General features: G+C 42.5%; 1 protein-coding gene across 1 annotated transcript in view; it reads left to right on the top strand.

Moving 5' to 3' along the window:
- LOC128497934 (double-stranded RNA-specific editase B2-like) overlaps window positions 1-17,937 on the top strand; it is a 167,257-nt gene that overhangs the window by 88,791 nt on the left and 60,529 nt on the right. The window contains exon 2 of the mRNA XM_053468174.1: window positions 16,495-16,659. Coding sequence (XP_053324149.1) covers window positions 16,495-16,659 — 165 coding nt within the window. The remainder of the gene's footprint in view (window positions 1-16,494; window positions 16,660-17,937) is intronic.

The following is a 17,937-nucleotide window of genomic DNA, read 5'->3' as shown; positions in this document are numbered from 1 at the left end:
TACACAATTTTTAGCAATTCTTTGGCTAAAGGTACTTATAGTTTGGGTTCTTTGTGTCGCCGTTTTGGAGGTATTGCATTTTGAAAGTAAAAGTGTCTTTTATCCCAACAAAAGCTGAGTCTGTTGGCTAATGGTGGCTCCTTGTGTAATTAACTGTGCCTGAGAACTTTCTGGATTGGCCCCCAAGCCCAAGGATACGACAGGCACTCTGGGCAGAGGAGACATATCCCCTTATATGTTATACTCAGTTCTGGACCATTTTCTTTTGAGTATGGCATAGTGTCACCCTTACTTCCATGGGAGGACCATGGATGTTTGAAGGCCTGACAACTCCCTGAACGCACCCTAACGGTGCCCCTTCTAAGTTACCCAGAACCAAGATCGACTTCCACCAACGTGGTGGAGTTACCTAATCGCTCAAGTCCTGAAAACAAATCTTTATCATTCTAAGACATTGTTAGTAAATATAGTATTTGGACCAGGAACAAACTGGGGGTGCACCTCAATGCCAGGGCCCGACGAATCATGTACATGAGACCACCCGCTAGACACACATCTTATGCTGCATTCTTATCTTCGCCCAGCTATAGTGTTCCACTAAAGCATTGACCATATGAATGGCGCTTAGGGTAAGTACCGGGCACAAAGAGACCCAGCCTACTAGATGGTTGCCCACTGGAGCCGATAGCCAGACTGGGCATAATCTGGGCAAGTGACTGATCCCTTTAAAAGCCCCGAGCTTTACCGATACATCAAGTTTGGCGTTAACTGTTTGCAGTTAATTGTTGCAGCACAATCTTTGTAACCTAGTGCTGGAGTAATAGAAAGGTTCTGTGAGTCATTAGGGGATCTTTTAGCAAGAGTTACATGGTTCAATATTATAATGGGCTGTATTAAGGATTGAGACTCAAATCAATACTGGTAGGCAACAAATAAACATGATTTGTAACATTCACACACTTGAAATCAGTACAAATACCCTTTTTTTTCCTGGAAAAGTGTTCGTATGCACCAGAGCACAAATATTGGCAGTCTGATACATCACCCTTTAATCTGCACAATTATCTTCTCCATCACGAAACAAATAATTAAAGCCGGATTCAAAGGGTCATTAGTTAAGTCCATAGTGTTCTCCCAGAAGGTTTAATGTGCATCGGATCATACTTTTTAAGCAGAAATCTTTCCTTATTGTTTGGCAAAGTAATATTTAAAGGAAGAAGATACTTCAATCCCTCATATTTCTCATATTTCTAGTGCTTTTAAACTGCTGATTTTAAAGGTGTTGTTCTACTTGACAAAACATAACAATAGTCCTCACAATTGTCCTTCCTTTAGACAAAACTCAACCAAAGCCAGTATCACAACCTCATGCTGACGAGTCCCATTAAGGTGGTGATCTGGCTACTGCACCTCTTACCCAAGTCTTGTCTAAAGGTTGTCCTGTACAGCGGGCACTTACTCTCAAGGGATCCATGTATAAAGTGGATATAGAGGCAAAAGGTGATCATTGTTGACCTTATTTGCATGCGCCTACCCAGAATCCCTTGTGGTTGTGGCAGCATCATGAGATTTCTGAGGGAGAAAAAAGCCTTCTGGCTTGTCTGGTGTCTGTAGATGAGTGTTTAATAATGCTCCTACTATCCCCTTAATTTAAATGGAAGGGTTTCCATCACATTTACTCACCATAATTTATGTAATGGGATAGAGATTAGAGATAGATATACTCTAAAGCAGGCATGTCCAAACTTTTTTCGAAAAGTGCCAGATTTGATGAAGTGAACATGCGCGAGGCCCTGACATTCTTTGAACCATTAAAATTAAATGCAAATTAACTATTTTATGCAACGTTTATTGAAAACGGCATACTTTTCATTTTGTGACTTGGATGACAAATCTAAACTAGTGATGGGAAGTTCGGATCATTAAAGTGAATCGGATCATTTCGATTCGTTCACTGAAATGATCCGATTCATGATCCGGATCTTCGGATCACTCAGTGTGCCTGCACGGAGTTACTGTTTTCCAGTAACTCCGTGCAGGCACACTAACGATTGGCCCTGCCCCTTTCATTATGAATCCTCCCCCCTGCCTCCAGTGATGTCAATGAAGGCAGAGAGTCGTTCAAAGATTCTGATCTTACAGGGATCCGAATCTTATAGTGATCCGGATCATTGTAAGATCCGGATCTTTGAACGACTCTCTGCCTTCATTGGCATTCTAATCATTCAGAGAATATCACCATACTGTTATAAATAATACATTAATAATCACTGCCCCCAGGATTTACATTCCCCTTTACCTGCAACTGCACCTTAAGCTAACTTTATTAAATTAACCCTCACCATTAAATTAACCCTAAACACCCCATCAACCATGACTGCCCCTAAACTTAACCCTTAACACCCCATTAAGCATAAATGCTCCCAAATTAACCCTAAACACCCCATTAAGCATAACTGCCCCCAAATTAACCCTAAACACCTCATTAAGCATAACTGCCCCTAAATTAACACTAAAGACCCCATTAAGCATAACTGCCCCCAAATTAACCCTAAACACCTCATTAAGCATAAATGCCCCTAAATTAACACTAAAGACCCCATTAAGCATAACTGCCCCTAAATTATCCCTAAACACCCCATTAAGCATAACTGCCCCTAAATTAACACTAAAGACCCCATCAACCATACCAATTTATTAGGTAATTTATCTGGAGTACATGCAATTAATTTAGGGGCAGTTATGGTTAATGGAGTATTTAGGGTTAATTTCAGGGGCCGTTATGGTTAATGGGGTCTTTAGGGTTAATTTCAGGGGCAGTTATGGTTGATGGGGTATAAGGGTTAATTTTATGCTGATGACTGAGGGTTAATTTAATTAATTTAATAAAGTTAACTGTAGGTGCAGTTATAGGTAAAGGGGGGCAAACTCAGGGGAATCTAAATCCTGGGGGCAGTGTGAACATTATTAATGTATTTATTTATAAAAGTATGGTATGAGTAATATTCTCTGAATGATTAGAATCTCTGTAAGATTCGGATCCTTGTAAGATCCGAATCATTCGACTCTTCGGATCATTCGACTCTTTGAACGACTCTCTGACTCTATGAGTCATCGTTCCTGTGTGAATTAATGAGCTGTAACCTGACCCCAGAGTCTGTGTCTGAATGCTCTGCAGATGACTCACAGCTCTAGGATCAGGTTACAGCTGCATGATTCACAGACTGAACCGCTACAAATGAATCGTTCAGTCTAGTGAACCGATTCATCCGGATCACTAAAAAGAACCGGATCAAATGAACGATTCGTTCATGATCCGGACATCACTAATCTAAACAGGTGTTAAATCACTCTGCCTTTAAAATAAAAAAAAAACCCAGATCTATATTTGGGCCACTTATCTGTGGGGCCTTATCAGTCCGGAACACGGGCCGCGATTGGCCCTCGGGCCGGACTTTGGACATGCCTGCTCTAAAGCATATATGCCCCAAGTGGTCACAGGATGCATTGCAACCGCCATCATCTTGAACTGACCACATTAAGAGTCTCAGGGTCAGGTTTCAGGTGTTCTTGATGTCTAAGGATACCCAGGTAAACATTACCTAATTATCTTTGTCCTCTACCGAAACATCTAAAGGCTTGTAAGAAAAAAGCAAAACAAATAATACATAAAAAATATAGCAGATTCTACCCAGCTGTTTTAATAAATATTTTAACATAAGATTAAACCATGTTGTCTCTGTAAACACCCAGGCTTCAAAAGTCAGAAGTACTAGAATACATATAATGTGAATACAAAGATCCAGAAAGGGCTTTTTCATTTTTTTGTGGAATTTAGTACAGAAGTTAAAGATTGTGAAATAGAACAGGTAGAAATTAAATTATTAAAATATTAGTCCACGAATGCTGCTTTAACTTGTCAAAATTCAAACAGGATTACAGTGGACGTTCAAAGTCTATAAACAGTTTTAAGGAAAGAAACGGTTCTAGAGGGAAAAAAAGAAACGATGACTAATTGGAATTTGAGAGGTCGTAAACCCTCAAACGCTTGACTTTTATAGAATGGGGAAAAAAAATTACATTTTCAAGGCAAAAAAACATACAAATGATCGATGCAGCATGTGAAACACACACTTAATACATGTGATTAGTCCGTTAACATGTTCTAGAAATAGAGAGAACCAGAGACTGCCTAATATTAACTTTTTCATATCCCATCACTAACCAATCACAATGACTCATTAATGGTCATGAGGTAAACAACGGATATTATGAAGTCACCTGCATTCAAGCAGAGATTTCAGCTGGAACACATTTTTGAAATCCCTGCTTGATGCGGCCAACCACATCAGTAGATGGCACAGCTGAGAGTCTGTCTACTTTCATGTTATCGTTTGTCATGTTCAGCTGGGACATACCTCATACCCTTGCGATCCTACAGCTTAGTGAATATACCCCCTAAGAATGACTTGACTTGAACAGGTGTTGTCCAGCCATTATATTTTTATTATTTTATTGATGTAACCCCAGTTTGGACTAACCTCGACCGAGGGTTAGTTTTTTTTGCTTGGTGCCAATACGTAGTTCTGACCTCCCATGGTGTCTTGAGAGGTTTGGGGATTTAATGGCCCACTTAGCCTGATATCTGGGGCTGCCGTGATTTAACCCAGTGAAAAGGGGAATGGAGAGCAGAAAGTCTTACTCTACTCAGAAGAAATGCCTGATTTAATGTCCATAAAGATGGAGGGGTTCTAGTGGCAGGATAACATATATTTTGATGTATATGCTCCATGAGAATATTAACCCTACACTGGTGAGATCCAACAAGACTGAAATAGATTTATTTACTATATCTCCAACAGATAAGGTGTCCAAAGCGGGAAGCTTTAATTGGGAGGGTATGGTTGGTATGGTTCAAGTCGTTCATGCTCAGCTTCAGTAGACTGCAGGGTTACCGTGTAGGAGCTGATGTTGAGGTCTATGCTACAAAAGCACAGACCCGGACGTATTTCACATCTCACCAGGCCGGTCAGGGGTGATACTCTGATTTCCCAACCGACTGATGACCCCTCACTGCCTGTAAAAGTGGGACAACGAGACAGCTCGGCTCCTGAAAATTGGGACTGTTAGTCTTCCCGCTGGAGAGGTGTGATGTAGGTGTGATGTAAGCAATCCAAAAGTGACATTTCTTGTGTGCTTATATGCATCCACCTAGAATTATTAAATAGTATTTTGAGATATCTATATAATTTCCTTTGTTTGCAAGCTGTATTTTATTTCCCTTGGATCATGTTTCTCCACTCTACCGCTGCTACTAATGTTTAGTGACATAGTTACACTGCACTAATAATGACCCCCTTTGGGGATTTTCTGAGCACTTGTCTCTTGTTGGTCATTTCTGAGGTATAATCAATAAATCTGGCAGCGAGGCTTTTAATGTTGAATTTCCTCCTGGAATTAAACGAACGCGACTATTACTGATTTTTCACGGAGCTGCCTTGCCAGGAAGCAATGTTGATTTACAAAGCGAGGGGGGAAAAAACAGGCAAAAGCAAACAAATAGATGAATACACTGGAAAGAGTTTCACTTCCGCTTGAATTATTTAAAAATAGATAAACTGCAGAGCATTGGCTATGTGTTTTAACAAGCTCCTTATTGTTTGACCAAAGGGACTGTCCTGTTCCCAAACATACACCTGCTTTTTTGCAGGTACCTGTACCTTTAGGAGAAGCTGCAGCTCTAGGGCAATGACACCTTCACGGTCTGATGTTTTGCTGCTTTTGGTTGGCTGCTTCAAGCAGCCAATCAGTGGCATCCAAACGATCCCATTGGAATGGAAATGAGTGCTTGTTAGACACCCCTCGGAATATTTACCCAGCTAACATTTATAATCCACGTTTCTGGAAATTAATATTTTTCAGTTTTTGAGCGTAATCTACCAAGATGTCTGAAAAACCACATAAGTACACCAACAAACGTGTAATTCAACACCTATCATGACTAAACGCGAATGAGCAGCTTTAAAGCATTAAAACCATATTTTAATTAAAAGGTATGTACTGTATATATGCAATGTCTGAGAATTACCTGCTTAAAGGCATATAGTCTTCTAGAGCTGAAACAACGAATCGATAAAATCGATAATAATCGATAACGGAAATCATCGATAACGATTTCCGTTATCGATTAATCGAGTGATCAATTCGTTGTTGGAGCACTCGGCTCCTTTTACTTACCTCCGCGAGCGTTCCCCGCTTCTGCTACACGCTCTGCAGTCTCCGCCTTCTTCAAGCTACGTGACGGATGTGACGCGTTCCGGAGGTAAGTATTCTTCTGTCTATGTGCACGGATCGCACAGAGCCACTCGCACAGAGCGAATCGCTCTGTGCGAATGGAGCCACTCGCACAGAGCGGTTCGCTCTGTGCGAGTGGCTCCATTCGCACAGAGCGGTTCGCTCTGTGCGAGTGGCTCCATTCGCACAGAGCGGTTCGCTCTGTGCGAGTGGCTCCATTCGCACAGAGCGGTTCGCTCTGTGCGAGTGGCTCCATTCGCACAGAGCGGTTCGCTCTGTGCGAGTGGCTCCATTCGCACAGAGCGGTTCGCTCTGTGCGAGTGGCTCCATTCGCACAGAGCGGTTCGCTCTGTGCGAGTGGCTCCATTCGCACAGAGCGGTTCGCTCTGTGCGAGTGGCTCCATTCGCACAGAGCGGTTCGCTCTGTGCGAGTGGCTCCATTCGCACAGAGCGGTTCGCTCTGTGCGAGTGGCTCCATTCGCACAGAGCGGTTCGTGAGTGTGGGTGCAGGGCAGAGTGGGGGTGGGGGTGCAGGGCAGAGTGGGGGTGGGGGTGCAGGGCAGAGTGGGGGTGGGGGGTGCAGGGCAGAGTGGGGGTGGGGGGTGCAGGGCAGGAGACTGGGTGCAGGGCAGAGTGGGGGTGGGGATGCAGGGTGTGAGTGTGGGTGCAGAGCAGAGTGGGAGACTGGGTGCAGGGCAGAGTGGGGGTGGGGATGCAGGGCAGGGTGTGAGTGTGGGTGCAGGGCAGAGTGGGTGCAGGGCAGAGTGTGAGTGTGGGGGCAGGGCAGAATGTGGGGGCAGGGCTGGGTGCAGGGCAGAGTTAGAGACTGGGTGCAGGGGCACAGTGCAAAGTGCTGGGTGCAAAGTGCCAGTGCTGGGTGCAAAGTGCCAGGGCTGGGTGCAAAGTGCTGGGTGCAAAGTGCAAAGTGCTGGTGCAAAGTGCTGAATGCTGGGTGCAAAGTGCTGGATGCAAAGTGCCAGGGCTGGGGCAAAGTGCTGGGTGCAAAGTGCTGGGTGCAAAGTGCCAGGGCTGGGTGCAAAGTGCTGGGTGCAAAGTGCTGGGTGCAAAGTGCAAAGTGCTGGGGCAAAGTTTCTTGAACAGTAATAGTCCACCTCTTTTCAGAATGTTTGGGGTTATTTTGTTTCATAAATATTGTGTTTGGGTTCTTGTACTTTGAAAATATTGTTTTTTATTACATCATAACAAAATAAGAATGTTAATGTAAATTTTAAGTTGTTTTTTAACATCCAGTTCATTAAATTCTTTTAAATAAACGAAAAATTTGCATATTGTTTTTTTTTATCCGATTAATCGATTAATCGAAAAAATAATCGGCCGATTAATCGATTATTAAAATAATCGTTAGTTGCAGCCCTATAGTCTTCATTGGGCACGAAAAGTGCTTTTTATCGTTTATCTTAGTTGACGCTTTCATTGCCCTTCCTTTATAGTACTTTTATTACTGTAGTTGGTTGGTATAAGCCATATATTTACCTTCTTCACTTATTGCACCATGAATTATACTTGGTTTTGGCGATCATACACACTCAGGTTTATGACAAACTTTATATGAGACGATGCTTATCCAGGGAATATTTTCATTTTGGTTTTGGATTCAAGAAGGATTTTTACGTCTTTGGGACAACTTTGGATTCAAAGTTGCATTGTGTTTTTCTGGCTTCTTCTGGGTCAACAGGTACAAGCTCCTAAAAGAACTTAACTTGATGGAGCCGTCAACTGAACATCCTCCACGAATGAACGAACATTCACGAATATTTAGGACAAATAAATGAATATAGAACAATGTAATGTCAGATGTTCTTATTCATTAATTAGATATTGGTATTTATGTGGATTTTTTGGTAATGTCTTAAGGACACTAAAACATCCATACAGATAAATCTATTTACAGCTACAGGTCAACCATTTTTTTTCTTAACTTCTTTTTTATTCATGATTCACAATGTCAACATAAAGGTCAACCATTTCTTCTTAAACAGATGTTTTCAGGTCAGAATGCGGCATTCACATACCTGACGCCTGCGCTCCATGAGTTACACTCCCTGGTGGTCTAGCATTGTAGATCACCAGGGATTGTAGACTTTGTAAAGATTCTGTAGTGATTATAAAATAACTTACAAACGTCACCTTTCCAGAAGTCATTTCTGGATCCTACGTTTAGTATATAATCGTTTGTCCACGAACACAAATGTTCCGAGGTTGGTGCGTAAAGCAGCATCATTCACAGGGTCTCACTTGTCATATACCTTAAAACAGATGCAAGAATAATATGTTACTTTCGGCATGTGATTAGTGTTAATATATGATCCCGTTAGACTCTGTGACATTCATGAACCACGGTTCATTAAAGTCATGGCTCAGCCATGATCTGTGTTTTGATCATTACAATCAATCTTTGGTGTCTCAAAGATATATTATAGTCTTTGAATACTTAAAAAAAAATGTATTTAAAATAAAATAAAAAAAAATAACTTTCATACTTCACAAAACTAGGAGTTCATGGTCCTGATTCGATGATGAAATCAATTATGTCATTGTTTTCTGCTGAGCTTGCCATAGGAGATGTGGATTTTCTCACGTTGATCTCTGTTAAGCTTGTTAATGCACAGCTAATGATACATTTTTTTCTCCAAATAATTAGTAAGTAATGCAATATTTATCACAATCCCAAGTAGCCACAATCCTGATCCATAATACCGTCTAAGGACTTGAGTTCTCTTTTTTTTCTGTTCGATGGTTGATTTCCTTGAGTCATCAACTCATGACAAATGTAAAATCGACCTGTATTCGATTCCATAATGTGATCTGTCTTAACCAGGCGTGCAAGTGAATCTCTCTAAGACGTACAGTGGCTGAGCCTTGTGCTGTATGTTGATTAGGGCTGCAACTAACGATTATTTTAATAATCGATTAGTTGGCCGATTATTTTTTCGATTAATCGATTAATCGGATAAAAAAAAAACAATATGCAAATTTTTCGTTTATTTAAAATAATTTAATGAACTGGATGTTAAAAAACAACTTAAAATTTACATTAACATTCTTATTTTGTTATGATGTAATAAAAAACAATATTTTCAAAGTACAAGAACCCAAACACAATATTTATGAAACAAAATAACCCCAAACATTCTGAAAAGTGGTGGACTATTACTGTTCAAGAAACTTTGCCCCAGCCCTGGCACTTTGCACCCAGCACTTTGCACTTTCCACCCAGCACTTTGCCCCCAGCACTTTGCACCCAGCCCTGGCACTTTGCACCCAGCACTTTGCACCCAGCACTTTGCACCCAGCACTTTGCCCCAGCCCTGGCAGTTTGCATCCAGCACTTTGCACTTTGCACCCAGCCCTGGCACTTTGCACCCAGCACTTTGTACTCAGCACTTTGCACCCAGCACTTTGCCCCAGCCCTGGCACTTTGCACCCAGCACTTTGCACCCAGCCCTGGCACTTTGCACCCAACCCTGGCACTTTGCACCCAGCACTGGCACTTTGCACTGTGCCCCTGCACCCAGTCTCCAGCCCTGCCCCCACATTCTGCCCTGCCCCCACACTCACACTCTGCCCTGCACCCACTCTGCCCTGCACCCACACTCACACCCTGCCCTGCATCCCCACCCCCACTCTGCCCTGCACCCAGTCTCCCACTCTGCCCTGCACCCACACTCACACCCTGCCCTGCATCCCCACCCCCACTCTGCCCTGCACCCAGTCTCCCACTCTGCCCTGCACCCACACTCACACCCTGCATCCCCACCCCCACTCTGCCCTGCACCCAGTCTCCTGCCCTGCACCCCCACTCACACCCTGCCCTGCATCCCCTGAAACCCCACCCCCACCCCGCCGTGGACCCCCACCCCCGCGAACCGCTCTGTGCGAATGGAGCCACTCGCACAGAGCGAACCGCTCTGTGCGAATGGAGCCACTCGCACAGAGCGAACCGCTCTGTGCGAATGGAGCCACTCGCACAGAGCGAATCGCTCTGTGCGAGTGGCTCCATTCGCACAGAGCGATTCGCTCTGTGCGATCTGTGCACATAGACATGAAGAATACTTACCTCCGGAACGCGTCACATCCGTCACGTAGTTAAAAGAAGGCGGAGACTGCAGAGCGTGTAGCAGAAGCGGGGAACGCTCGCGGAGGTAAGTAAAAGGAGCCGAGTGCTCCAACAACGAATCGATCACTCGATTAATCGATAACGGAAATCGTCGACAACGATTTCCGTTATCGATTATTATCGATTTTATCGATTCGTTGTTTCAGCCCTAATGTTGATGTCTACATGAGTGCGTAAAACACATTAATAAAAATGTTTCCAGACAAGCTTTGCCTCTGGTTATTCCCATCCCAGCTTGGCACGAGCTTGAGATTCCAGTTTGTCGCTCAGTCACTAGATATGTGAGCGGCTCGGTCTCCGTTGCTTCAGTGTCTGTGTTGGTAGCTTGCTCTAGAACCAGAATGTTTAACCAGAAACATTCTTATTCCAGAATGAAAGCCTCACAATGATTTCTGTTGTAAAGTTTCTACCGCTAGATGCATGATAGCTTTTATATTGTAAAATTGTAAATTAAATTGACTCATGTAGTCTGAATACATTAGACAATCAACTTTTTGACCCCATCTAATCAAAGACATAGTTTTTTAGCATACATCTTTTAACCTAGAGCTGGTTAAACCTTTGCCCTTTTGTGGCTTCGGTGATCAAAAATGTCCAGCACAATTGCCTAAAGGCAGGGAAGGACGGTAGAAACCTGTAGTGTTGGGCAGTCAGCAGTAAAGCTTTGTCCTGTACCTGTGCCGATATTGCAATCCGTGGCATATATACCTTTAGCGCTGTCCTAGGCCTAACCCAGGACAGTGACAACAGCCATCACCTCTGCGCTTGCGTCCCTGCATCATAGCCAGACGCCTTGTCTTTTAAGGACATGCATTGTTGGGTGGAACAGTCCTCCATAGGGTTAATAAACCGGTTGTGGAGATTAGTGATCTCTATTTTAATTGGCCCATTTCACAGTGGCATTAAATGGAACCCTGCCCCCCCCCCCCCGATCTTCCACCCTAGATCTAGTATGTCTAGGACAAAATATGCCACAGGTTGTAATGGTTACAGTTGGGCAAAGGAGGGATCATAGCTATTTCCCTGTTAATAAACAGGCAGGCTGGACTAGGGGAGAATAGCTTCCTGGTCCAGTCCAAATTCTATAAAAACAACTGGTCTGAACTGGGCCGACATACTGTGAGAAGCATAAATGAAGTCGGCAGGTCAGTGAAGTCATGTAACGCAACATTAGGTGACCTCCTGATGAGCTTAGGCACCACGCAAGGTATGTGTGTCCGTGTTCAGGTTCTAGGCAGGTGAGTAAGGGAGGGCACTTGGTTTTAAATGCCCCCAGGGCCAAAAGGGGCCAGTCCTCTCTTGACAAAATATCTAATGAAACTAAGCAATCATCATGTAAGAATTGCTCTGCATAAATGTCAGGTTGTTGCGCAACCTGCCTCCATCCTTCTCTGAAATGGGGAATGAATCGTCAGCTTTTTTTTTCTTTCCATTATTGAAAAGAAAACCTTTCCCCCCCGTGCTCTCATCACCCGACGGGCCGTGCTGTTTTAGTCTCCATGTTCTTTCGCTAAGCACTGAAGCTTTGTTGTTTCTGTAGATGAACCTGCTGTGTGTTTTACATGCCAACGTGAGACCTTCGGGTCTCCGCACAAAGCCATGTAATTATTAATTCTAAATCTGGATTACATTTAACCTTGAACAGGGATACCATAAATTATCATCTGGGCAACTGATTCAGGGCTCACCAGATGACCCCAAAAAATGTGTAAATTGTTAATCTGCTGAGAGCGAGGGAAAAAAAGCTTCACTAATTATAAAAATATGTTAATGACTGTTTTAAACATTGGCAAAAATACATGGATTTTTTTTCAAATATACCAAAGCAGAAAATAGATGTCAGCACCACCTGCAATTCTGCTGCTTTTTTGTTTATATTTCGCGGTTAATGGTTAAAAAAATGTGTTAAGTCGTCATTTTGTGGACTAAGAAGAAAAAAATAGTAAAAAATACCCCATCGTTATTTAATTTTTAAGTTGCCGTGATTCCCAGATTGTAAACTCCTTCGAGCAGGGCCCTCCTTACCTTTTGTTTCTGTGAGTTTATATTGTTATGCACTACATCTCCTGTTGTACAGCTCTGCGGAATATGATGGCGATATATAAATCAATAACTTAGATGATGAGCTTAGTGTCTGGGAAACGGAGTATGTTGTGAAACCGTAACAATACAGAGTTACATTGGTTCCGAAGTAACCCTAGTTTGATATATCACATCCATGTTGCCTCCTAGTCTATTCAGTGAGGTCCAATTATCCCGCAGTTACCATCTGCTGTGACCATTTTATTGTGACCAAGTTGTGAAGAACTTGGGAAATACTCTGCATCACCTGACCCCACTTGGGAACCAGCAAAGTAGACATTGAAAAGTTTTGGAGCAAGGAGTAGAATAATGAATCCTCTAAGTACACAGACCCAGGAGAAGAGAAGAGGAGTAATGTGTCACACTTACCTTTTCCGACAGTTCTTGTTGCTGTTGGGGATAAAACCTGTTCAACGCATCCGCTTCCTGCACTGTGGAGAGAGGAGGTCTTATAGAAGCACATATTTTTGGTCACAATGTTACTGTGTTTAAAGGGACCACCACCATTTTTTATTACTAGTATCAGATGAAAAAATAGTCTTCAAAAAACTTTATTCTTTTTTTATAAAATAGTTCGACTTTTTGTTCTCACTCTGTTATTTTAGTCCAATCCAGGGGTGGGCTGGCAGCCTAAGGCCTGGGAGGCAAGTCAAGTGAAGTGGCTCCGCCCCCTCGCACTCACCTTTCACCCCTCACGCTGCTCCAATCACTATGCGGCAATCAGACTGCTGGAAAACTGATCTAAACGGCCGCTGGGTGCTGATGCCACCGGCCGGAGCTACTTTAATCCTTTTTTTATTTATTTAATATGCCGGATCGGTTTGCCATATTAAAAAGAAATAAATAAAGTATTAAAGTAGCGCCGGCCGGCAGCATCAGCACCCAGCGGCCGTTTAGATTCGATTTCCAACAATCTGATGGCCGCATAGTGATGGGAGCAGCGTGAGGGGTGAAAGGTGAGTGCGAGGGGGCGGAGCTTTCACCCCTCACGCTGCTCCCATCACTTGGCGGCCATCGCATACGGCCGCTGGGTGCTGATGCCGCCGGCCGCCTCTGCTTTAATACAATTTTTTTTTCCATTTAATAGCCGATCCGGCTTGCCATATTAAATTTAAAAAAAAAGTAAAAAGTAGCGTCGGCCGGCAGCATCAGCACTCAGCGGCCGTTTAGATTCGATTTCGGGCGGCCTGGGGGGCAATTGCCCTCCTGCCCCCCGGCCCAGCCCGTCGCTGGTCCGATCTACTGGACAAACACCATGACTTCCCATGATTCCCTATAATACTGCCTGTGGGAAACAAAAAGAGTGGCTCAGTCTTAATGTGACTTAATCTGATTTATGAAAATCTATGGAGGAGCGGACTTCATTGGCATTGCCATAAAGCATCAGCTCAGCGTGGTGTTTAAGCCGGGAAAGTCATCTAAAATATCACGTGACTGATAACAATGGCGCCTCCAGGTCTGCAGATAAAGGAAGGTTATTGGAACTAAAGGAAATTAGGTTTTTGTGAATGCTGACCTACATTAGTGTATACAGCTCTGGGTTTTATCTACAAATTGTAAATTGTAATTGCCAGTATTTTTCAAACTAATTTATTCCTTATTTGACTTTTTTTTCTTTCTTTTTTTTTTTTTATACAATGTATGGATTCATAAAATGATAGTTCTTCACTGGACATGCTAAAGTGTTCTAAATGTTCATGCTTTTCTCCCGAAGCATTTATCATAAAAGCAACACAAAAACTTTTACAAAGCTCTTTCTGTTTCTATGGCAACAACCTATCAGTGCCCGCTTTTGTGTCACACGAAAAGAATTCCCTGAAAAATTATGAATGTGGCAAAATAATTATTTCTGTTAGGTTTTGAGCATTTAATTGATATTTAATCTTTCTAATGCCCCATTTAGGTACAAAAAAGTGTTACCTTCAGCAGTAGGTGGCACAGCACCTTTAATTTTCCATTAGTTGACTAATATTGTTCTATCTTATACTCAAACCTTGTTTATCGGCAAATGCTAACAAATACTGATATATGACATACATGCGGTCCTACATCAGCTCATATTTCTCTTTTTTTCCAAATTTGTAATTATTTTTAGCACCAGAAATAATAAGATGTAGCCAGCGTGATAGGGTACATTTCTGCACTTTTTTTGACATATGGCTGTACCGAAAGGCGACATAATGGTCTGAGATTATATAAATCATTTTTTAGTGCGTTTGACGTAGAATTAATGGGAAGTAAATCAAAAGAAAGCACAGCACATGGTAACTAACACTCACCATATATTACTCGCAAAAAATATTAGCATAAGAAACAATACCTCGGAGCCATAAGCTATAATTAGCCGCGGCACTCTTCTTTATCTCTTGATATAACAACAGTGATTATAATTAGACATAGTAAATCATCCCGGCCGTAATGAGCCTGGCCTACGTTTCAGAACCGCACCATACAGTTGTAAGATTAATTAAAGATACCTTCTAAGAACGAGTATCTTCTGGATCAGTTTTCCCTTTTTTTTTAAATGGTCTGGAGCTAAGCGTGGTTTCATTGACCCACAGGTCAAGATCAGTACTTGGGGGTCCATGTGACCTCTTGTGTGTTGTCTGATTGGAGCTTTGATGATGCTTATGAAGCCTAGATCAAGGCTTTCCCAGCCAAAGGCCTAGATCAAGGTCAGGGCAGGATAGTCAATAAGACCAAGCAGCTGTTGACGGGCAGACGTTTTAGACACAACCCCGTGCCAAACACTTAAGGGAACTTAACGAGACGTGTTAGAAGGTTACAATGAAAACCTAATTTACCCAAGACGACGAGAGCCCTGGTCACCGCACTAAAAATGCGACTGGTTTGCATTGGGAATACGGTTATGGAGTTTGTAGGTCTCGAGTCCTAACCGTGCATTGTAAATTGTTAATCCATGTGAAAGGCTAAATTACCCTTAAATAATATAATAGAGACACTCCTGCCCTTATTCGTAATCCTCTAAAAACACGGGCTCTGATTTTAAAAGTAGTAAAAAAAAAAAAGCATGTTTTCATTTTTTTAATCACCAGAAATGGCAATGGTGGAACCGGTTCCCTTGTAGGGTTGTTATGTTTGGTGAGAGGAGTGGGGTGGCCTTAGGGCTACCTCTCCCTTAGACAATGATTCCAGTGATTCAAGAAGATCCAGTCTTCTGGCCTGGGAGCGAAGAAAGGGGCCGCACATCTCTCTTTGGAGCAGGGCCAACGAAGATGAAGACTGGAGGATACTGGTGGCTGTCGTGGCCGCTACGGGCACCAGCACCTTTTTTTGCACCGGTTTTTGCTTTACCATTAAAGCACCGACTGCGGGTTTTAAAAAAAAAAAAAATGTATGCAAAATAGTTAACCTATATGTGTTATAAAGCATCTTACTTATTTAATGATGTTTTATACAGGACCAACACAGCCCGTCTTACTGGGAAAAAAAACTATTTAGCAAATAAAGTTTACTTGGCTTTTATTAGAATATGATGCATTTACAGTACTTTGCTCAAATCACTGGATTTCAAGGGGTTAATTCTTGATTTTGATCAGCTTGAAAGGAGTTTGTTCTCACTTCTTGTTTATTTTCCCAGTTTTCTGCATTGTTTGTTCACGGTTTTCTTTTTTTAAATCTAAACTTTGTTTGAGTGATCCTTTGGAGGTATTTATGGGGTTAATGCCGTGATTACAAGCCTATAAATTCACAAACATTTGGATTATAGTGAATAAAAGGTGCTTGATCTCATTCTAACCTCTTCTGGTGTAACATTTGCGCCTCATTATGAGTAACATATGTTTGCAGTACGTGTTTGGAACAGGACGTTGCAATTAATTAGTACCGCTACCCGTTTTTTAATACCACAAGGTTAAAAGGCCTTTTAAGCAGAAATCCCTATATTTTATTAATTTCGCATTTAAAGCGAGCTACTGTTAGACATCAGCTTTGTAAAGCCGTACAACTCTATTTTTCAGCTCCTGCCAGCTTCTCAAAACAGTCAACGACTTGGGACTTTCTGATGTCAACGCAGCCAACCGTGATGTCATCGCAGCAAATAAGAACCTCCAGCTCCGATATTAGGACGAGTCCCCAGACGGTTTCCCCAGGGAAAAGCCTGCCAGGAGGTGTAAAATACAGAGGTCTGTACCTTCATTAAACTTCTTCTTGGGAGCTCTACTTTTGATAAAGGAAATGGCTGCTTCTTCAGCTCTTAAACCCTGCATACTACAGAAGTAGCCAAAAACGCTTAAAACACTCAATTTTACTATTATCTTGCACGTTTTGGTTCTGTGTGCCATTTGTGAGGGGTCCTGGATAAAATAAAATCCTGTGAGTGACCTAATGGTCAGGCTGAGAGATAATTTTGCCGCAGCAGGCTCAATAAAGAGCTCCCTTTAGATTATTAATTGCCCCCCTGCCCTGCCCTAACCGAAGAGCAAGTCCTTCCCAGAACTTGATGCATAATTTTTACTAATAAAATACACGCTGCATTTCGCAAAACATACGTAACGTGGCAGAGGGTATTAATTTGTGACAATTTAACTGTTTAATTGGTTCAATTGATTGAAAATACTCACCATTGAGCGTCGTGTACTTAAAGAACAGAAAAATACGGGATACTTCAAATAATTAATCTTCAAAACAAAAACGTAAAGTCCTTTCCGAATGACTTCGCGCATGGTCAAACCTCCTAAAATAATGCACTGGGAGGGGGTAGTAAATTGGGGGGGGCCACAGACCTGCTACCTTAACCCACTTTAAAGGACAAACACAACGAGCCCCTTGCACCCATTCTGTTCGGCAACCTTTAACCTACACGATGTTGGGAGTTATTACTCCTACAATGCAGAGCTTGCCTTTTGATGGACTGAGCATCATGGGAGTTGGAATGGTTCGATGAGGATGTTTATTGTATCCAGTAATGGGGTGTCTTGGTGTTTGTAACTGATACGGGTTTCTTCCATGCCCAAAGGGTGTAAAATTCATGATAAAGCCCTATTTTCCTGCACGATGATCCAGAATAGCTTATTCAGCGAGGCAGCAGGTGCCGCGAATAAACACAGCTCTCCGGGAGACTTTGGCTTTCGATCTCACGGGATGTCACAAGGACATCTGTCCAAGATGCTCTATTCGACAATATATAGTAAATGCATAAATCACCTAAACCCTAACCTTGTTTCAAAATGTATACAGGAAACATTATTGCATATTGAACAAACGCAACCCCCCCCCCCCCCCCATTTCCCGTGATAAATAGCCTTCGCAGAAATCTGTAATCCAGCTAGCCATTTGGGGCGGAAAAAAAAGTGGATTCAAAATAGACAAATGTATTATTTTAGTACCCGAGAACAGACATAAATAATACCGGCTTGTTTTCGCCTTGGGCCAGGTTTGTCGGTTTTTTTTTGCACGTTTTA

Source organism: Spea bombifrons, chromosome 5 (genome assembly GCF_027358695.1).
Source record: "Spea bombifrons isolate aSpeBom1 chromosome 5, aSpeBom1.2.pri, whole genome shotgun sequence".
NCBI lineage: Eukaryota > Metazoa > Chordata > Amphibia > Anura > Pelobatidae > Spea > Spea bombifrons.
Note: the sequence above shows the minus strand (reverse complement) of the source record. Positions and strands in the feature narration are given on the sequence as shown.